Source organism: Equus asinus, chromosome 20 (assembly GCF_041296235.1).
Source record: "Equus asinus isolate D_3611 breed Donkey chromosome 20, EquAss-T2T_v2, whole genome shotgun sequence".
NCBI lineage: Eukaryota > Metazoa > Chordata > Mammalia > Perissodactyla > Equidae > Equus > Equus asinus.
This window is the reverse complement of record NC_091809.1, coordinates 59843384-59866581: the sequence shown is the minus strand read 5'-3', so window position 1 is coordinate 59866581 and position 23198 is coordinate 59843384. Positions and strand designations below refer to the sequence as shown.

The window sequence follows — 23198 nt, the reverse complement described above, 5'->3', positions numbered from 1 at the left end:
GTCACAGAGCTCTTGACCTCACTTGTGTGTTGTCCCAGCCTTGCCTAAGCCATCCCTCCCCTCCTCCCAAATCTCTGAATCCTCACCCTGTGCTAACTCCATCTGGAAGCCTCCTGTCTGTTCCCGTCAGCCCTCAGGTACATCCCTATGTAGAACTGATGGTTGATTTATGCACAGGACTAAATGCGGCTCTTCCTTTAGTGTATTATGAGGGCATTTTTCCTATGTGTTTGCTCTGTGGCTGTAATTGCACTGAAGTCTTTCTCAGGGAAGGCTTAGTGGCTAAGAGCATCAGACGCGGGTTCCAATCTTGGCTCTGCTTCTTTTTAGCTACGTAACTGGGGCCAGTTCACTTAACCTAAAAATGGAGAAAACAGTAATAGCCACCTCACCGAGTTGTTGTGAAGATTAAACGGAACAACACGTGTAAAGCACTTACACAGTGCTTGGCACATAAAAAATGCTCCATGCCGATGAACACTCACTGGAATTCACACACTCCTGGTTGGAGGGCATCTGAGGGCAACCACTTTTGAGATGATTTGATGGTCTATATTAAAGCTGGACAGAAGCACAGATATGATCTAAGAATTCTACTTATAGGTGTACACCCTCTAATCTTTTGTTAGTTTCTAAGATCATCATCCTGGGAAATATGTTCTGACTTCTGAAGAGCCAACTGACAAAGTTTTGAAATACAACTCAATTATAACTTGGGGACTGTCTTGACTCTATTTTGTTAACAGTGCTGTGGTTTGGTGCTCTTTGGTACTTAAATTCCCAAGCTTTACCGGCCTCAAGTTCTTGGCACATCGTGGTGAGTTTAGACACGTAGTCATGTTTGGGAATTTTGGGCTCTGTTGTTAGAATAATTAAATCTTGGGCAGGAATTGGCTGACTTCCCAAAATAGACAAAGGTAGGTCCTATGATGCTAGGCCACGAGGCAGGGTTTCTTGGTATGACAGGTATTGCATTGAAATGCTTGACAGTTTTCACTGTTGAGGACAGCCTTATCTGTGTAAGAATTAAACTCTCATTTGGTAAAGTTTAACTCAATGTTCTTTTATTCTCTCAGTAGAATTTTTACACTTGGTTGCAATGTTTTATGAATAAGGCCTCATTGAAATAATTTTTGGTACAATTATGAAACTGTCAGCCAATTCTACTTCTTCCTCCCTTCCTCCTTCCTTCCTTCCTTTCTTTCTATTTCCTCTGTAATGTTTTTAGATATTTCATAGTTATAAATGTGTATAATATAGATGCTTTACAGATGACTTTTAGTTATGGCATTCTCGGTTTGGAAACTTGCTGAATGATATTGCTGATATGATAAAAAATTTTGAATTTAAGGCACATGATTTTGAATGGCCATGTCCTATGGGCCATGGTTGGTTAGTCATTTTTGTTTGTTTGTCTGTCTGTTCATCTATTTGTGAGTTCAAATCAGTTCAGAATTTCGTGCCCACTGGGAAGGAGAATAGCTCTGTGAGATCTGGAGCTGCATCTAGATGTAGTTTTCGTATTTCTGTGTTTATTCTTAACTCACGGCTGAAGTGTGAGACTGAAGCCATAAGCTCTCTATGTGCTTATGTGTCTGCATGTGTTAGTTTCTGTAACTGAAAATGGCCCTGTCCTTTAACTGTGAAAGTGGAGAATGCTTTCCAACTTCGGGAAGGTATTAGTACTGAAAGGGATTAATAAATTAGATTATAATGTCTCCTAAATTAAAGAAGCTCTGTTCTGATTTTTTATAGAGATAAACAAGCACTCATATAATTCTAATTTTCCCTAAATTCATGAAAAATAAGAAAAGTGAAGTTTCAACATGGTAACTATATTAACTTTTTAAAAATATCCTGTTTTACAGAGACTGTTAACCCAGATACATCTTAAGAATTTGAGTTCGTATAATAACTGTAAGTCTTTGGCAAATTAGAATGGTTTAATAATTTTGGTTTTTTTGAAAAAAGCTAACTCTTTTCTCTAATTTATCAGTGTTAAGTATAATACGTGTAATTTTATTTTATTTTTAAATAAGAAATGAGTTTGTTTTCTCATGAAGATACTACTTAATTTGTACCTTCTCAGTGAGGTCTTCCCTGGCTTACCACACTTAAAATTACAAACGACATCCCCAATCCCTGATTCCCAATTGCCAAATACTGCTCTATAATTATTTTTTTCCATAGAACTTATCATCTTCTGACATACTATCTATCTTAATCACTTATTGTGTCTACTGCTTACCGCCTGTCTTCCTCAGGTACATTGGAAGTTCCATGAGGGCAAAGGGTTTTGTTTTGTTTGCTGATATAATACAAAGGTCACGTCCATGTTCAATAAATATTTTTGAATCAATTAATGTGGAATTGATGCTGGATGCCAGCAAAGATGGGAGGTCAACGACAATATATATAGTTAGGCTGGCCAGCTTCTGAAAGATCCCTTCTCTCGCTCCTCCCCAGGCTAGACACTAGAAAATTACAGACACACATAGCAGCAGTCCCCAGAAATGCTCAGAACCTGACGCTAAATTTCTGAGACCTTCCTGAGGGGAGGATGCACTGATGAGGATGAGAAATGAGAGTGGTTGAGTCCAGACTTCGTCACCAAGCACTCTGCCCTGTGGTGCTTCGATTCCTCCCCCTTCCCCAAACTCTGCAAGAAGGCACAACCTGCAATGTGGGCATCATCCTTCCTCTAGCCAGGGAAACTAATTATCTCATGGAAATGTGAGCTCACAGAGGAAATTAGTGAGAAGGTGTTCAAAAGAAAGTTCACGTACTGAAAACCTATATCTGAACACATGAAAGTATTTAAAAAAATTTGATTACGTATTAAGTCAAAAGACAAATTACAGTAAGTCTTAGCAAATTTTTTAAAATTTATGTCATTCAGATTGCATTCTCAGACTACAAGGGAATTAAATTAGAAGTCAGTAACAAAAACATTAATTGAAAATATTCCTAAATGTTTGGAAACTTTATAGTGTTCTTCTAAATACTCATGGGCAAAAGAAAAGAAATTATATTGTGAATTTTAAAATACTTGGATCTAGACAATAATGAGAATAGCATGTTTTAAAACTTGGGGATTTGGGGCGAGCCCTCTGGCCGAGTGTTAAGTTTGCATGCTCTGCTTTGGAGGTCCAGGTTTTGCTAGTTCAAATCCTGGGTGTGGACCTATGCACCACTTGTCAAGCTATGCTGTGGCGGTGTCCCACGTAGAACTAGAATGACCTACAACTGGGATATATAACTACGTACTGGGGTTTTGGGGAAAAAAAAAAAAAGACGAAGATTGGCAACAGATGTTAGTTCAGGGCCTGTCTTCCTCACCAAAAAAATGCATAGAACTAGGGAATTGAATAAAAACAGGAAAATTTATAGCCTTGATTGCTTATATTAGGAAAGAAGGATGACTCAAAATTAATGTGTCTCATTTAAGAAGTAAAAAAAGAACAAAATAAATCCAAAGAATATAAAATGAAGAAGATAATAGAAATCAAGGAGAAATCAAAGAAATAGAAAATGAACATACAGAGAAAGAAACAAAAAACATGTTGCTTCCAAGGAAACAAATGGAGAGATTGATGGGGAAAATAAAAAAAGAGAAGGGATCAGATAAACAATATAAGGGTGTGAAAAGGGTCATGATTAAGATACAAGCTTGAAATAGAAGAGCTAATTAAACCAAAGTAAGTAGAAGTATGGAAATAATCAGAGTGAAAAATCAATAAATTAGGAAATGGACATACAGCTGAGAAAAATCAATGAAAATGAAAGTTAGTTCTTTGAAAAGATAAATAAAAATGACAAACACTTAGCTAGATTGATTAAGGAAAAAAAAGAGTAGGGGCCAGCCCCGTGGCAGAGTGGTTAAGTTCATGTACTCTGCTTTGGCGGCCCAGGGTTTTGCCAGTTCAGATCCTAGGCATGCACGCGGCACTGATCATCAGGCCATGCTGAGGTGGCGTCCCACATGCCACAACCAGAAGGACCCACGACTGAAAATATACAACTATGTATCGGGGGCTCTTTGGGGAGAAAAAGGAAAAATTTAAAAAAAAAATCTTAAAAAAAAGAGTAAAAATACAACTTACCAATTTCTGGAATGAAAGTGGGGACCTCAAAATATTTACTATACATTTTAAATGGATCTTAAGAAAATATTATTTAAAAACTTGATGCCAATAGACTCAACAACTCGTTTGAAATGGACAGTGTCTTTGAAAGATATACTTTCTAAAACAAAGACAGGGAAAATAAAAAAATCTGAATAACCTATATGAATTAAAGGAATTGAATTTGTAATTAAAACTTTCCTACAAAGAAAACTTCAGACCTAGGCAGCTTCACTGGTAAATTCTATTAAACATTTAAGATAAAAATAATACTGATCATAGACCAACTCTTTCATATAACAGAGAAGAAGGATATACTTCCCAACTCATTTTATGAGGGCAGCATAAACCTAATAGCAAAACCAAACAAACACAAGAGAAGAAAATCTCAGGCTAATATCCCTCAGGGACATAGATGCAAGTATTTTACACAAAGTGCTCTCTCCCTCTCATCTTTTCTTCCTCTCTTTCTCTCCCCCTTTCTCTCTCTCTCTCTCTCAGAGCAAGACTGGCCCCTTTGAGACAAACTCCACTGATCGCTGGACTGAGGTTCCAGGAGTAACTGTTATCTTGAACATTGATTTGGGTACTGGGAAGGCCTTGGCCTGAGGTAAAGACACAGCCACACTGGTTTTCAGGCAAAGACAGAAGAATGTGGCAGAGACCTTGTTTGTCCCTTTCTCTGTAAGGCTTGGTGAGATTGCAAACAGAGGTGTTTTCACTGTAACAACAAAATGGAGTTTTTTTTTTCAATTTTGAAAGTTTTTTTCACTCTTTTTTAATGAGTTCCTAGGCTACCACAACTTTCTGAGAGAAGAGCAATCACTAAGGTATTGTATTTTCTTTTGTGATTTGTTCTTAGATTTTTATACCAAGAAACGTATAAACCAAAGAAAGAAACCCTCAAAACCTCAAAAACACTTGTTGAAAATTAAACAATGTTCTTGAAGAGGAGAGGAAGAGTGGATTAGTAAACTGAACACTGGCTGGTGATTACAAAAACTTAAGATCATTTTTATCAGCCTTCTTATTCTTTTATAATCCATTTTTGCCCGAGGTTCCTTGGTAGTCTGTGGAGGTGGAAGGCTCAAAGTGTTGTAGATAACAATACAAGGGCTATGACTCCCAAATTTCTATCTCCAGCTCCAAATTACTCCTTGACCTCATGCTTTTCTATCTATCTACCTAATTAGACATCGCCTCTTGAATGTCTAACAGGCAACTCAAACCCAATAAATTCAAAATCGTACCCTTGATTTCCAGCCCTCATAAACCTGTGCTTCCTCTAGCGTTCCTCCTTTCACCACCATTCTCCCACTTGCTTCAGCCAAAAACCTTGGAGTCATTCTTGACTCCCCTATTTTTCTTAAATCTCACATACACTTGAGGAGCAAATCTTGTTGGCTTTCCCTGGAAAATTTTCTTCAATCTGACCATTCTTAGCATCTTCATTGTTCCTTCCTCGATCAGCACCATCATCATCTCTTCCATGGAAAATGCCACTGTCTGGTGTCCTTGCATTCACTCATACACTTTTACAAGTTGTGTGCCATCCAGCAGCCAGAGTGCCCTTTGAACCATAACTGAGATCATGTTATGCGTCTGCTCAAAACCCTTCTTATCTCATTACTGTGAAATCCAGTCTCCTTAGGTCTCCCACAAGGCTCTCCAGAGTTTGGCTGGCTTCCTTTCTGACTTCACCTCTTTCTACTTTTCTTCTCTCTCATTGCTCCCAGCCACACTGGCCTTCCTGCTGTGCCTCAAACATACCTAACCCCCTCCTAGCTCAAAGGCTTGCACTAATGGCTTCCTCTACATAGAGACCCCCATGGCTCCTTCCTTCCCTTCACTCACATCTCTGCATAAACATCCCCGACTCAGTCTATCCTTTCCCCAAACACGCTTTTATAAAATGACACTCCAACACCCTTTCCCCTTCCCTGCTTTATTTCTTTTTTTCAAAGCATTTCCAGTGTCTTTCAATATGTCTAGATTTATTTATTCATTTGAGTATTCAATGTCTCTCCCATGAGAATGTAACTCCTTGAGGGCAGCAGTTTACACTAGAAAAGCAGCTGCACCTAGGCTGGTGCCAACATAAAGTCAAGGCTCATAAATATTTTTTAATGAATTAAGAATGAATAGTGAGGGTGGAGATGGTGGGGGTAGCTAGGTCCTTCAAAAAGCCTGAATGAATTATTTATGAAGATAAAACTTGAAATAATCTTTCTAAAGAAACTGCTGATAAAAATATCAACTTCCAGAAATTGCCAATTCATATACGGATATGTCTAAAATTTTGTAAGGTTACTACTACAATCATGGGCAGTCTGAGATTCACGTGGAATGCGCCCTAATAGGATTTTTGATATCCCGTCCTCTATAGAGGCAGCTGGAAACACATTCATTACCCAACCTCAAGAGCTCACGTTATTTATCATTGCATTACAGGCTCGGGATTTTCCAAGAATAAACAAATTGCTAACTATATATACAGACATGCTTTTTTTTCCACTGCAGATGATCTAAAATGTTACATTTTTAGGTTATATTTCTCAATTGGTCTTTTGCAACTGTTTTCTCATTGTCTCTCTCCCATCCTTTTCTCTCCTGATTTATCCTCCCACTTTTGTCAGAACAAAGTGCTGCATTGTGCAACACATGTTTAATTTCATCCCCAACCATTTAAAATGATGTATTGAATTAAAGGAAAGGATGTTGGACTCAGATTAATGGAGAAGAGATTAAAATGAGGATATGTGCCTTTAAAAAGGAAACCTCTTTTGGACCCCAAAGTCATTCATTAATTTCCTACCATAATTTATTTACCAGCAGGCTTCCCAGTTCTGCCCTTATTTCAGTTCAAGAGTCTAGGTGGCGGGAGCAAGGCAGGGATTACGGCATTTTGAGAGTAACAGGATGTGCTTTAGTTTGATCATGTTGACAAGCCACTTGGGGATGGAAATGGGAAGATGATCAGAGGATACTATTTCCTCCTTTTATTCAGGCCTCCAGGGAACAAATGCAGAAAATCTTTTGGCCTAGACTTTCCTATACTCCGTTATAGGAGCCTAAAACTCCAACCTGTTGACCAGCATTAGGCATTTCTTCTCAAATGCCTTTTCATCAGGTAATTTTAGCTATGAATATTCACAAAGAACCTTCAATATCATTGTCTGTAGAAGGAAATCACGAAAAACAGGCATAAAGAGAAAACACCTGAGTAAGATATAAATGAAAGCACTCGAAGACTGTGATAATTTTTGAGTATAGCACACAGAATTCCAAATAAAAAACTACGTAGTTTGTTTGTCACCGCCTATGTGAAATGCAAGTTTAAGGTGTTTGCATATAACATTGGAAAAGGAACAGAGGGCTCAACAAAGCTGGGTCTGCCATTTCACACCAGGCTAAACGGAAGCGAGCTTGGTTCTAGCCACAGAAAACTTGATGTGGAACTATCAGGGAATCTTCCTCCCAACCCCGTGCTCCCATCCCCCGACCGCCCCCACCACCCCCATGCGCCCTGGGTGAATCCATTCATCCCTTAGTAGCCTTCTGGTGCTTTCCATGGGCTTCTGGACTGCCCATCAACAGTTATCACTGAGGTTAATAGGACAATACACAGAGGTCATCAGAAAGCAAACTTCGTTCTGCTGCTTCTTGATCCTAAAAGTAGCAGTTGAACCATACTTGGTTCAAAATTGTTATTTAACAAAACATTTTTGTACTTAGTTACTCTGAAGCCAAGTGGGGAGTACATGTTATAAATTATTTCTGCACAAAATTCTGGTTTCAAGTGAGCATATAAAAGTTCTGATTGAGTTTTGACATAAACACAATCACTATTTCTCGTACTTTAGAGAGACTGTATCTTTCTAAAATACACACAACTATATCTGGGAGCCAGGAGCTCTCCTGCTCAACAAAAGAGTGAAGGTTTATAAGAATTATTTTTAGGGAATGGGGGTTAACCACAGTCAGTATATTACTTGCTTATTGCCTTCATTTGCAATTTGGGAAGGAAAAATTTCAGGTCACTGGTTATCAATCCTTGTGGTGCCACAGTTCATCACGTGTACACCTATCTCAAGGGATATACACAGATTCTCCAAAATATCTCAAAACAAAATTAATTCCAATTGCTTCAAAAACAAACAATTATAGAGCTCCTAGAGGGTACCAGGGGTTACCTGAGAGCTTTACATATTTTGACTCATACATTTAAGCCTCTAAATATCCCTAGGAGGTAAGTACTCTTCCTATTCTAATTTTACAAAGGAGGAAACTGAGACAGAGATTAGGGAATTTAAGCAACATCACAGAGCTAAATGTAGCAGATCTGGGGTTTGAATCCAGTCAGTCAGAACTCAGAGCACATGCTTTTTGCTTCCAGGAACATTCATTCGTTCAGTGAAGTGTCTATAATGCTCGTGCCCCTGGGCTAGCGCTGGACACAGGAGGACATCTGGCTGATTGTGCTCAGCACCAGATGTCTTCAGGCTGACTCTCCATCGCCATGTGGTTCCTGTCGCAGCTGGCCAGATGGCATGACATGCACAGATCATCATATCTCCTTGATCTCCTTGCTTATTAGCTTTTTAATATAACAGGTTTATTGAGATATAATTCACATACCATACAATTCATCCATTTAAATTGTACAATTTAATGGCTTTTATTAAATTCACAGAGTTGTGTGAGCATCACCATTATCACTTCCAGAACATTTTCATCACCCTACAAAGAAACCCCATACTCATTAGCAGTCACCTCCTACTCCCCCTACCCCCCGCTCCTGACAAGCACCAGTCAGCTTACTGTGTTTCTGGATTTTCTTATTCTGAACATTTCGTATAAATAGAATCGTACAATATGTGGCCTTTGTGCCTGGCTTCTTTCACTTAGTGTAATGTTTCAAGGTTCATCCATGTTGTGCCATGTATTAGTCCCTCTTTTTTTTAAAATTGCCAAATAATACTTAATTGTATGAATTTGCCACCTTTAAAAAATCCACTCATCATTTGAGGGACATGCTTCCACTTTTCAGCTATTATGAATAATGCTATGAACAAATGTGTGCACGTTTTTGTGTGGACGTATGTTTTTATTTCTTACAGGTATATACCTAGAACAGGAATTGCTGGGTTACATGGTAACCCTACATTTAGCCTTTTGAGGAACTGCCGGACTATTTTCCCTCGTTGCTTATTGATGTTAAGAAGTTCTTCTCAGCTGACTATTTTTGCAAAACTGACTTTTCTTATTCTATAGAGGCAGTTGACATTGGAAAGCAAGCATACTAGACTTTGTCTTCAACAGTAAAGATTCAACATCTGAGTGGCTATAAATAACCACTTTCCGTAACTGAAACCAAATGGAAAGCTTAGAGTAACTTTGAGTAACTGCCCTATCCCTTCTTAATACTAAGTCTTTTTAGTGAGTGTATGAAACAAATTTAATAAATGGTAGTAACAGTAATAGCTAACGTGTTAAACACTGTAGATGTTCCAGGCAGTCTGTGTAGCACGTTAAATGTATTTAGTTTAATGTGTTAAATGTCATCTACTTTTAGATCCACTAAAATGGTTTAGAATCCTTACATTCTAGAGGGTAAGATTAAAAAAACATAAGAATCACAGACAGCTGTATTTTACCTATACTGATGACTAGGTAGGAAAAAAAAGTTTAGCTTGAAGTAGGAAAAACTAAAACAAAAGACAAACTCCCGTAAGTGGAAAGCTATCCAGAAGAGACTCACTTCAATGGATTAAAGACAGTTTCATTGAGGCATTTCAATGCCAGGAAGCAGGAAATAGAGTGACTTACTGTTATTTCTTCTGGGTCTGCATACTCATGATACCATCTCAAGCTCTGAGTTTTCTACTGGCACATAGAATTTGTTGCCAGATAAAGTGTGATAGAAGCTAGTAAATATTAACTGAAAAGAGAAATGAGGAACTGTTCTTATACAACCTTTTTGTCGACTTTGTTGAAAGTTTTCCTGTTGCGAAGTGCCCAGCTCTTGCCTAGTACGAAAATTGATTTGAAAAAGTTTGCCCACCATAACCTGCTTCAAAGACCAGTGGGTACACATAGAGTTAAACAAACAAACAAACAAACAGTGAGAAACAAAACTTACACAGTATTTTGTTTGTGATATGTTTAAAGTAAAGATGGATAAATTTATATTCATCATAACAAATGTTAAGGCCACAAAAGCCAGCACTTGTAAAGAATAATTATAGTTTGTAAAGTAACGACATTTCCTATTAAAAGAATTATAATATATGTCAGGGAATCCACAAGTAGGCTTCTTCCTAGAAATAAAAACCTAACTTATCAATTTGCCTCAATATATTAGGTAAGAAAAAAACAATGAGTGTCTAACAGAAGAATGCATTGTGTCGATTCTGATTTTGTGTAAAGTTGATCATATAGGAATTTCCCGTTTGGATTAAAATTCTGAATCCACAACTGTGAAAAAATTTAGAAGCATAATTATTTTCAGTGAACTCTAAATTGTCCTTAAACTTGAAGGCCATGGGAAGAATCCCTATCCTGCATTCTGCCTGAGTCCTTAAGATCCAATTACCAGCTGCTTGCAGACATCTTCATTCCTTAGGAAAGACTAGACTTCTCTGTTTAGCAACCAATCCAGGAACTAGATTTCAGCACGCTAACCACATCTTCCTTCTCTGTATCATACTTGTATGCTTTTGGTCCTGAAAAGAAGTAAATGTAGCCTAAAAGAGACAAAGTTGAAACTGTGGTTACTGAAAATGACTTGCAAGTATATAAATGGGAGGATTGTGATTTTAACTTTCTTGAGCTGGTGTCAAAGGGGAATTTGGAATTTGTCAGGTGGCAGTTAGCTAGTCCTCTATTACCTCTGGTGACAGCTCTCACCAAGCCCTCGAATCTGACATCTCTGACTTCTCAATCATCTCTCATTTTTCTGTCCTAACCAGGGTACGGCATCCTCCTTGGGGTCATCCAACAGCTCACGCTCAATTATGTTTCATGCTTCTGCCCAGGCTGTCCCCTCCTGGAAATCACCTTCCCATTTCTTTCCCTAGTCAAACCTCTAGCCATTCTTCAAAACCATGAAATTTCCAACTACTGATTCTAGTTCTGATCTTTTTTTTTCTCAGATCACTTCTTGCAATTACTATGAAGACTAACACAGAATTCAATATAAATTACAGATTGTCTTGCTTGTTACTAATTTCATCTGTGTTACATGGAGGGGTATTTCCCAAAGATATTAACCATTCCAAGAGCAGAGACCACATCTGGAACTATCTTTGCATTTCTGAACAGTGTCCAGCTCTATACGATATATTCAGGAAAACTGTGTTGACTGATTCAAAAGATTCAATTAAATTTATTCAACCCAGTTCATTTCCATTCGACTTTCCCAGCTATGTGTTAATTTTCAGGTGTTGGGTGATGGAGTGGGGAAAGGCACTGAGAAGATTGAGAGTATGTGCATTTTAAAGATGACACGGGTAATTTTGCCCTGGGTGGACTTTATGATGTGATTGACTAATGAACTGAAGCTACATTTTTAAACCTTTTCATTTGCAAAGAGAGAACAACCATGGCAGACTTTTTATACTTATTCTTTCTAGTGGTTAATCTTGTTCGCTAAATTTATAAGGGACTCAGGACCCAAAATAAGAATCAAGGACTCCCATGTGGAAAACCATTTTCTGTTATGTTAAAGCACAGTCCAGATTTCTTGTTATAATTGCCGCGAAGAAAGTTTTTGGTGGAAACACTCACCGTTCAATTCCACAGCAGCATCTATTTGGCCATTAACTCCTGAAAATTCCTCTTCAGTACTCTTTGGATAGTCTTTTTCCATTTTCCTTTTTCGTTCATCATAGCTGGAAGTATCATTTCATAAACAATATTAATAAGAGGTTTTTATTGATTGTAGATGGCACTGTGCTGCTCAATCATATTTAGCTAGGGCTGACTTATGACCTATTTTAAATTTCTCTCTCTGTCTCTGTCCCTCTCTCTTTCTGTCACACACACACACACACACACACACACACACACACACACACACACATTCTATCACTGCTGTCCCAGGGTCCTGAGGTTCTGGGACTACTAGTTTGGAAGTCATTTGCTCTAAACAATCTCTTTAAAAAACTGCTAGATATATTGCTTAGAATTAGTTATTCTCTATATTATAGCAACATGTTCCTATAATTAAAAAAATATGTATTATCTTTCAAAAGGAACTCTACGTATATTTTTTGTGCTGTATTTACTGTTGTAATTATTCTCTCTCTCTTTCCATGTGTAAATTTCTCGGCTCACCAGTTGCAAGCCCTTCACTGGAGCTTTTATTCATGGGTTTCTTGCCATGTACCCATGGAGGACGGATTGAACAAATAATGCACAACAGATGAATAAACAAATATGTGAATGGTCAATAGATAGATTTAAGAAGTGAGAAAATGTGGAATATGAGCCTCTGACTTTTAAATCAGTTAAAGTAAATTAAATCGCTTTTGTTTCCTGGAAAGATTATACAACTGACTGAATAGTAGTTTAGGTATTTTTTTCTGGATCAGCAACCACCATGCAATGATAATTCTGAAGACTGATTAATGCATCTCTTTGTCATCTAAATTACCCCTTGTAAAAAAGCCTGTGACTTATATGAATCAGCATGACTTGTATGAGTTCAGCAAGTAGGCAAAGCAGACTCTCCCCTCTTCAAGAAAAATTCATTTGAAGTGTGAGAAAGTCCCTTCTTTATCAGCAGAGCTCCCAGTGGGTACATTCCCAAGGTGGACACCCGATCCTTTCCCACCAAAAGGTCAGACAATGTCTGCTGGTGCCTCGGCCACTGGGCAGTTTCCTATGGCAACAGATCACACGGACCCTCTCCTGCCTCTCATGTGGCTATGACTACACAGGTCAGGGGGCAGATCTCTCATGATACTGAGCAGGAGTCAAACACTGGGAAAGAAGTTAGGCTGAAACTGACTAGAGGGTGAGCTGCTTTATGGAGTGTTGAGGATAGAAGGGAAGCTAACTCCCCCAAACTCCCTTTCCAGGAGAACCATTAGAACCTTCCAGTAAGCCAAGGGGAAAACTGAACTAGATGAGTTACTGGAGCACAGATGAAAATGGAAATCACTTATTGTGTTTCATCTTCATCAGAAGTGCCAATACAGAGTGTGGGGACAGGGCACCCGTACAGTATTAGCAGGGGTGATTGGAAGGTGTCAAGAGTGGAGTTAGGAAAAACTGGAGAAAAAGAGAAACAGTCCAGGCACATTGACTCCACCATGGCCTAGATTCTTTTATTCACTTTGTTGCAGAGGCTGAAATCTGGAGTCCTTTATTAAAAATGGAAGTGCAGCTTGCTTACATGTTAATCTTTGTTCATTAAGCTGTTTTTCTTCTCTTACTTCCCTGAGACAGTTGTATTAAGAAAATGAAAGCCTTGATTGCAGGGAGTGAGGAAGATAATTCTAAAGCTTAAAACATTTGGGGAGCAGGATGCAAAAGAAAAGACAAAGTGACTAAGAGGCCTTTGGTGAGTGTAGATATAGAGGGAGATACAGGGGGAGGACAGCAGAGAATCTGACCTATTTTGAATTCTTTGCCTAATGTTGACCCTATGCTTAGGGAAAATGGTGGAATGCCTTTCATGTATTTATCCTCTTTTGTCTGCTCTGAATAGAAGATAGGAAGCTTAGCTATTAAAATTAGAGCTATGCCTTACCTTTGTGTATGTTAAACACACATTTACGAATGAGTGTGAAAACTTAATCACCATTCATACTGTTTTAGGGCAAAATGTGTTTTCAGTTTCAAACAAATGGCTTGACTGAAGAATCTTCATAGGTAAACCTAGTACAAGTTGGGATCTGCTTCTATTATATATAAATTGGATGGGGAAGTCTGGAAAGTATGAAAAGACAGAGCAAAGATCTTCTTTCTTGAGAATAGAGACAGTTTAAGTAATACAGTAATAACTTTTAAAGAGAAAATAACTATTAATTCAACAGAAAGATGTGAAAAAGAAATTTTTCTCTTTTTATCTGTCCATAAGTTCACTAAGGTGGGTGGTGGTGACATCTAAAATCTTATATATACCTATTCAGAAGATAACAGAGGTGATAATACTATATGTAAATAAAATTTTAGAAGAAATTTTAGAGAAGCAGTATCCAGCTCAGAATTTTAATTCTCAGTCATATTTATAAAAACCTAGGCAAAATCCTTGGCAGAACTGTAAAAACACTGTTTCTTTCCTCCACCCCTTCCACCACTTGTATACAGTGCACTTATATATGTGCACCATAGAACGACGTCAACAATGGACCGCATATACAACGCTGGTCCCATAAGATTGGCACCATATAGCCTAGGTGGGTAGTAGGCTATACCATGTAGGTTTCTGTAAGTACACTCTATGATGTTCGCACAATGATGAAATCACCAAATGATGCATTTCTCAGAATGTACCCCCATCGTTTAGCATCGTATGACTGTATTTAATAGTGCCTCTCCCTCTCTGCCCTCCCAACCTTTATCCTACGACTGTTTTCCAAAGAACATTACTCTTAACAAACGCTACATCAAGATATTTCAAAATATCAGTCTGACACACAAATCAACATTTTGGAGTAGCGGATAGCATGTTAATATTTCATTTGGATCTTTTATGTAGGCATGATGCAGACAGGACCTAAAAAACTAATATAGGGTTACCTACTTCTCATTTTACCAAGTAAGAACATTACCATCAAACCCTCAAAAAATTACCACCTATTTTCATCGTCATTTCACAAAGAAAAGAAACTTTTACACCAAAAACACAGAAAGAACATAATCTCAGAATAAAAAATAGTTCTTGCCAATAACGTCTTTATACTGACACAGACCACACCTCCTACATTTATAATATTGTGCTGTTGTTCTCATTTTGGTGTGGACTAGTGTGGACTAGTGAAAAACTTTGTGATGATCTAGCCCTTGGATTGTGGACAGATATTTGAGGATTTCTGTTATTGAGCAAAAAGCATAACATGAACAGTCACATGGCTCTGAGCTTGAATTTTCACTGTTATCTGCTGGCTCTGTGATCAGGGGAAAGTGCTCTGAGCTCTGAGCCCTGGTTTCCTTATCTGGAAAACAGTGGTCAAGAGGATGAGAGACAATTTACAGACACACACACTGCTGCCTGGCACATGTAGGCACCCAGGCAAGCCCAATCCATAAGACTTTGTAGTTTATTTTGGCTCCAAGAAGCATTTACTCTGACTGGCTCGTACGAGATTGAGTGAACTTTGTGATTTGATCTGAGATCCCAAGACATCAAGGAGTTTAATCTTTACCTAATCTTTACACACATTTCAGGATAACATTCTGCAGTAATAGGCAAGCTTAAGAAGAGGTGGAGACGGGGGGCTAGAGAATGTTGGAGATTAAAAAGAGGTGGACCAGAGAACCAAATCACAGAAACGATTAACATTAAGAAGATCTACTGGTATGTTGAGGATTTTACCAAGGGTAAAAGAAAAGGAAATTATATGACAAGATGAGAATCATGGGGATGGGTATTTTAATTGATAGTAAATAAATATGTAAATGGTGAAGAGAATGAAGAACGACTATATGTGGTGGATGGGAAGAACTTCTGGATTTGGAGTCAGAGGACGTGAAATACACCCTCAGATGGATCATTTTTTAGCTGTGTGACCTTGACCTAATCACTTAATCTCTGCGATTTGACGTGTTTAACTGTGAAATGGAGATAGCAATACCTACTTCTCAAGATTGTTGAGAAGGCAGACGGGAAAATGAGAGAATATGAGAAAAGTACTCGGCATGATTCCTAACACATAGTAAACCATTAATAAATTTTAGCTAAATTTGAATATTAAGAAAAGAGAGAAATTTTTACTGTGAATATACTATATACTAGTACCTGTTAAAATCATTGCATACATTTTCTCATCACAGAGGTCTTATTTGTGAAACATAAATACTAACTAAAAATGATTGGCTTGTAATTTTGTTTGTTTTCTTTATGGGCATTTGTTTCATAGTTTATTGTTGATTAATGGGTATAGATATTAAGTAAATTATGGCTGACAGTTAACCTTTACTAGTGGTGTCACAGTGCTATAGATATCTGACGTGCTTTTGCAGATATATTATCTTACTCTTCACCTTTGTAATCTAAGGTCTTGGGGACTATTTTGGTAAAGTGCCTGCATTTTGTTTAATTTTACACTCAGAACTTAGATTTGTTAGGGATTTCTGGTGTTTTGATTGTGATGATTTCCATCATATGTCAACAGCACAAATGATTCCATTCTGCCTCCTTTGAAGTACTGAACGGGGAGCTGAGTCTGCTAAAAGAGGCTTAAACAGAATGTGAAAAAGGATGGCAAAAAGGGGAATTTATTCGTAAGATACCTAAGATATAAGTTTTCAGGAAGTTTCTTCAATGAGGCCTTTCTAGGGAAATGGATATCTGGAACCCCCTTTGAAGCTGATAATCCACTTCTAGCCAGGCATCACATGGCTTTCATGGAGGAAGGGGTTTTTGTGATCTACACTAGAAAAGGGCAGAGGGGAGAGTGGTCAGGATTGAAGAGAAGTGAGAAGAATGAGAAGATGTGGCGTACTATCCCAGATAAGAATCAGGAACTGGGAGCCCATGAGGAAAATAATTGTGAGAAGACTCTGGAACAAGGAATTTGTAACAACGTGGAAAAATATCAATGGCCTCAATTACCACCTGATTATATGATAAAATCTAAATTTACCTCTCTAGGCTGAGTTCTCTGAGTTTAAGACCTGTATATCCAACTCTTTTCTGGACAGTCCCATTCTTGGGTCCCACCAGCACGTCAAACTCCACATGTACAAAATGGAACTCCTATTTAATCCTTTAATTGTTAATTTTATTCTTTCCCCATTGAATGGCCTTAGTATCCTTGTCAAAAATCAACAGACCATAGATATATGGGTTTATTTCTGGACTGTCAATTTTATTCCATTGATCTATATCTCTGTCCTCATGGTAGTGTCATATTGTCTTGACTATTGTTGCTTTATAGTGTTTTATTTATTTATTTTTTGCTGAGGAAGATTAGCCCTGAGCTAACACCTATGCCAATTTGCCTGTATTTTTATATGTGGGTTGCCACCACAGCATGGCTGACAAGTGGTGTAGGTCCACACCTGGGATCTGAACCCATGAACCCAGGCCAGCAAAGTGGAGCATATGGAACTTAACCACTATGCTATGGGGCCAGCCCTTGTAGTAAGTTTTGAAATCAAGAAGTCTTAAGTCCTCCAAGTTGCTTAATCTTTTTCAAGATATTTTGGCTATTCTAGGACCTACGAGTTTCCATATTTTTAAGAGTTTAAAGGTCAGCTTGACAATTTCTACAAAGAAGCCAGTGGTATTTTGAGAGGGATTGTGTTGAATCTGTAGATCAATTTGGGGAGTACTGCCATCTTAAAAATATTAAGGCTTCCAAACCATGAACATGAGATATCTTTCTGTTTAGATCTTGTTTAATTTCTTTCAGTGATGTTTTATAGTTTTCAGGTTGTAAGTTTTCCTCTTCTTTTGTTAAATTTCTTTCTAAATATTTTTTGATGATATTGTAAGTGGAATTGTTTTCTTAATTTCATTTTCAGATTGTTCATTGAAGTGTATAGAAATACAATTGACTTTTGCATATTGAACTTATACTCTGCAAACTTGCTAAATTCGTTTATTAGTTCTTACAGTTTCTTTAAAGGACTTCATAGGTTTTTCTATGTAAAAGATTATGTGCCTTGCAAATAAAGATATTTTTACTTTCTTTCCAATCTGGATGATTTTTACTCCATTCATTCTTGCTTAATTGCCCTAGCTAGAACTTCCAGTACAGGGTGAAAAAAAGTGTCAAGAGTGGAAGTTTTTGTTTTATTCCTGATTTTAGGGGGAAAGCATCCAGTCTTACAAGCTGATATGTGCGGGTTTTCATAGATGCCTTTTATCAGGTTGAGAAAGTTTCCTTCCATCCCTACTTTGTTGAGTATTTTTATCATGCAATAGTGTTGGATTTTGTCACAGGCTTTTTCTGCATCTATTGAGATGAGCATATGGTTTTTGTTCTTTATTCTCTTGATATGATGTATTACATTAATTGATTTTCAGATGTTAAACCAGACTTGCATTCCTGGGAAAAATCCCACTTGGTGATGCTGTGTAATTCTTGTTATATGGTGCTGAATTGGTTTGCTAGTATTTTTTGGAGGATTTTTGCATCCATATTCACAACAGATATTGGTTTGATGCTTTATTTTCTTGTGATGTCTTTGTCAGGTTTTGGTATCAGAGCAATGCTGGCCTCATACAACTATTTGGGAAGTGTTCCCTCCTCTTCTATTTTTTGGAGGAATTTGTGGAAAATTGGGATGAATTCTTCTTTAAATGTTTTAGTAGAATTCACCAGTGAAGCATCTAAGGTTGGGATTTTCTTTGTGGATAATTTTTTGATTATGAATTAAATCTCTTCACTTGTTATAGGTCTATTCAGACTATTTCTTTTTGACTCACTTTCATCAACTTGTATCTTTCTAGGAATTTGTCCATTTCACCTGAGTTATCTAATTTATTGGCATACAATTATTCATAGTATTCCTTTATAATCTATTTTATTTCTGAAAGATTGATAATGATGTTCTCTCTTTCCTTTCTGATTTTAGTAACTTGAGTCTTCTCTTTTTTACTAAGTCAATCTAATGAAAAATTTGTCAATTTTGTTGATCTTTTCAAATAACCAAATTTAGTATTGTTGATTTTTCTCAAATTGCTTCTATACTATCTACTTCATTTATTTCCACTGTAATCTTTATTATTTCCATCTTTCTGCTTGCCTTTGGTTTAATTTGCTCTTTTTTTTCCCAAGTGTCTTAAGGTGGAAGGTTAGGTTATTGATTCGAGATATATATATATATATATATTCAGATATATAACATAATAAGTTGATATTTGTATTAGATTTTTCTTCTTTTTCCATATGGGCATTTATAGCTATAAATTTCCCTTCGAGCACTGCCTTCACTGCATCCACAAGATCTGGTATGTTGTATTTTCATTTTCATTCATCTCTAAGTATTTTCTAATTTTCCTTGTAATTTCCTCTTTGATCCATTGGTTGTTTAAGAGTATATTATTTAATTTTCACATATTTATAAATTTTCCAGTTTTCCTTCTGGTATTGATTTCTGGCTTTATTCCTTCGTGATCAGAGGAGATCTTTTGTATGATTTCAATTGTTTTAAATTTATTGAGACTTGTGTTGTAGCCTAACATATCATCTATCCTGAAGAATGTTCCACACGCACTTGAGAAGAATGTGTACTCTGTTTTTGTGAGTGAAGTGGTCTATAGATGTCTGTTAGGTCTAGTTAGTTTATAGTGCTGTTCAAGTCTTCTTTCCCTATTCATCTTGTCGCATAGTTGTTCTTTCCATTATTGAAGTCTCCAACTATTATTATTTAATTGTTGTTTTCTCTCTTCATTTTTGTCAGTTTTTCCTTCAGGCATTTTGGGGCTCTGTTGTTAGCTTCATGTTTGTTTATAATTGTACATCTTCCTGGTAGATTGACCCTTTTATTGACCCTATAAAATGTCCCTCTCTATCTCTAGTTACATTTTTTATTTTAAAGTCTTTTGCCTAATATTTGTATAGCCACGTTAGCTTTCTTATGGTTGCTGTTTGCATTATATATATATTTTTTCCCACCCTTTTACTTTCAGTCTTTTTGTATCTTTGAATCTAAAGTTTGTTTTCTCTCACCAACCTCCTTTGTGCTGTTATTGATAAATATATTATATTTCTATATATTATAGGCCCAAAATACAATTATATATATATTGTTTTACACAGTTAATTTTTTTTCTTTTGTGAGGAAGATTGCCCTGAGCTAATGTCTGTGCCAATCTTCCTCTATTTTATATGGGATGCTGCCACAGCATGGCTTGATGAGTAGTGCTAGGTCTATCCCCAGGATCCAAACCTGCGAACCCTGGGCTGCTGAAGCAGTGTGCAAACTTAACTACTACAGCACCAGGCCAGCCACAACATACAGTTAATTTTTCAATTAGTTAAGAGAAAAAAGGAGAAGATATATACATTTATACTATTTTTCTTATAACTACGTAATTACATATACTAGTGCTCTTTGTTTTTTTATGTGGATGAAAATTATTGTCTGGGCTCACTTGTGTTCAGTCTGAAGAACTTCCTTTAGTATTTCTTATAAGGCAGATGTACTAGCAACAAATGCTCTTGGTTTTGTTTATCTGGGAATGTCTTTATTTTGCCTTCATGTTTGACAAATGGTTTTTTCTTGGAGCATTTTGAATTCATTTCCCACTCCCTTCTGGCCTAACTGGTTGAGCTGACTGCCAATCTGGTCCCGTCTGTCTAATCCAGTCACAGTGCTGCCAGAGTGCTATTTTTGTAACACAAATCTTTTGGCTTACTCCCTTATTGAAGATGCTTCAAGATATCCTTCTTTTCTGTGTAATAAATACTGATTTCCCTAGAGAAGCACAGGCCCTCCGTGATCTACACCCTGCTTATCCTTGAGTCACATTGCTCATTTTAGCCTGTGTTTTAGTCATACCAAACTGCTTGAGGTTTTTCCCATATACACAGGCTATTTCATGCATCAGTGCCTTTGCTTCATCTGCTCTCTCTGCCTGGAAGCCACCCCCGCCCCTCCCGCCTCCTGCCTGGGAAACTCCTACACGACTCTCAAAATGAAGCTCACTCATGGCTTCCTCTAAGAATTCTTTCCTGATACCTTTGCTAGAGCTGACTATTTTTTGTTTGTTTTGCCCCACTGATCCCTGTGCAATCTTCTGTCAGGGGATTTGTGGCGCTTGGATTGCTCGTAATTATTTATCTATATATGTTCTCTCAACTGTACGACTTATTGAGGGCATTAATAGCACCCAACATGAATTGGGTACTTGTTATACAACATGCATTTCACATTTTTCTCATTCATTCCCACAACTCCGTGAAGTAGATGCTATTTCTGTCCCCATTTGGAACAAGATGAAACTAAAACAGAAAGGTGATCCAGGTTGCCAGGTGGTTGCTGTTAGAGTTGAGATTAGCACTCTCTTACTCCTGCCCACACCCTTAAACAGCAAACTCTATGCCTTTCTTCTCTTGAGGGTCAAGGTCCTAGTACAGAGCCTGATACATTATCATGCCCAATATATGTAGGTTAAATGTGCTGATTTGGTAATGCATTTTTTAAAATGTAAGATTAAAAAGCAAGATATTTAACTCTACTCATCTTTCTTATTTTTATTACTTTTTATTTATTTTTCTGTGGTGACTAAGTATCAGATTTTTAAATAAATAAATCCATTTCCAGTATTCCTGAGGCATCCAGGAAGGAAAGAATGCAGAAGATTGTGTCCTACTTAGCATCACTTATGCCTCCAGTCTATCTGTATAGAAAGAGTGACTTAGGAATGGAACCTACAGATTTGCAAGACACTTTACATAAAGTTCAGAAAACACTGACCATCTCAAAGAATGATGGAGTTGATGGTACTCCCCAGAAACTTCTTGGTGTAGCCTCTGCTCTATTGGTAGGTAAGGGCTAACATCTAAAGGGAGAAATTAGCTATAGGTGGTGGAAGTAATGTAAAGAAAGAAAAACTGGCTGGATCATTGGAGCCTGCTAGAAAGAGGAAAGAAGGAATAAAAGCAAATGGATGTGTGGAGAAGTAGCCCTACTTGGCAAAGTTTAACCAGCACGTCAACCCGTGACATAGCATGTAACGGCATCAGCATGGTAGAACCCCCTTTTAGGTTTTACTTTGTGGTTGTCTGTGGGTAGCTCCCTTCTAAGTTACTACCACGCTGACATGTGTGTTCTCACTCTTAGAGCCTAAACCAACCTGGCCCCAAGCAACCCTCAGTCCTCAGTGGAGGAAGTTCCACTCCACAGTTTCCTCATGGCATCATTTACTAAACCTGGTCCCAAACACTAGAAGTTCCTGGAGAATTTCCCTGACAGCAAGCATATCCAGAGACTTTTTTTCCCTTGGCACATTATTGGTGTCACAGACTGAACAAGCATGGGGACCAAAGAAGAACCTGAGGAAGGACTGAGGGAAATAAGTCCTAACACACTGTCAATGGGTGTCAACATAGTAAATTCTTCGTCTTCTATATTTTTGAGTGTGGCAATGTGCTTTACCTGTAAAACTCATTTGTCTCCTCTGCCTTTTCCTCCCAGCTTCCCCCTTCTTCCTGTTTAGAACAGGAATGTAATGACTGAAGCTTCACTGGTCACCTCTAATCTGGTGGCAACCATGAGAGTGGAAGCTACCTGTTAATAGTGGAGCAAAGGGTCAGAAGAAGCTTGGGTCCCTAATGACCGTGGGCCCACCTTACCAGCCCTAAATCTGTTAAACTTCAGACATTTACATATATGAGAAAAACAGACTCTTATGTGTTTAAGCCACAATTATTTTGGGGTCTCTGTTACTAGTAGCTGAGCACAATTTTTAACCAATACAGGGCTTTACATGACAATAATATGTCATATACATGAGGCCCTGCTAAACAAAATGGGTAGAATTCAGAGGCGAGTTTTTAACAGAGCTGATACAAGAGCTTTTTCTGAGCTTTTGAGCTGTAGGTAAAGGTTGTCTGTTTTATTCCTTCGTGAATAAGCCGATGTGTGTTGGAGTGTGTAGAAGACTGTCATTGCTGAAAGGATTGCCTATGTTTTGCCAAAAGGAGTAATTTCAGTGCAATGTCAGAACCCTTCAGTATTTAGAAAGGAAATTCCCTTTGATCCCCTCTTTGACTGCATTGCTGCTCAGAGGAATATTCAAGCAATCATTTGTTAATTATCACAGCTTTTAAAGCAGTTATTTGTTAATTAGCACTTAAATTCCTTCTAATCCTGAACCGTTACCTTTTTTGAATGTACTCAACTATGGGCCAGGAACTGTGCTAGGTGTCTACATGCATTATCTCACTT

General features: G+C 37.6%; 1 protein-coding gene and 1 long non-coding RNA gene across 2 annotated transcripts in view; one reads left to right on the top strand and one right to left on the bottom strand.

The window, feature by feature from the left end:
• Nucleotides 1–646: 646 nt before the first annotated feature.
• Nucleotides 647–5032, top strand: LOC123279086 (uncharacterized). Its single transcript, XR_011495662.1, has 3 exons — nt 647–817; nt 1869–1917; nt 4626–5032. It is a non-coding gene; the product is annotated as an uncharacterized lncRNA (long non-coding RNA).
• Nucleotides 5033–8706: 3674 nt separating this feature from the next.
• The window catches only part of MMP20 (matrix metallopeptidase 20), a 47647-nt gene continuing 33155 nt past the window's right edge, over nt 8707–23198 (bottom strand). Inside the window, exons 9-10 of the mRNA XM_014860010.3 lie at nt 11913–12016; nt 8707–10870 (exon numbers count right to left, since the gene is read on the bottom strand). Coding sequence (XP_014715496.1) covers nt 10770–10870; nt 11913–12016 — 205 coding nt within the window. The 3' untranslated portion in view covers nt 8707–10769. The remainder of the gene's footprint in view (nt 10871–11912; nt 12017–23198) is intronic.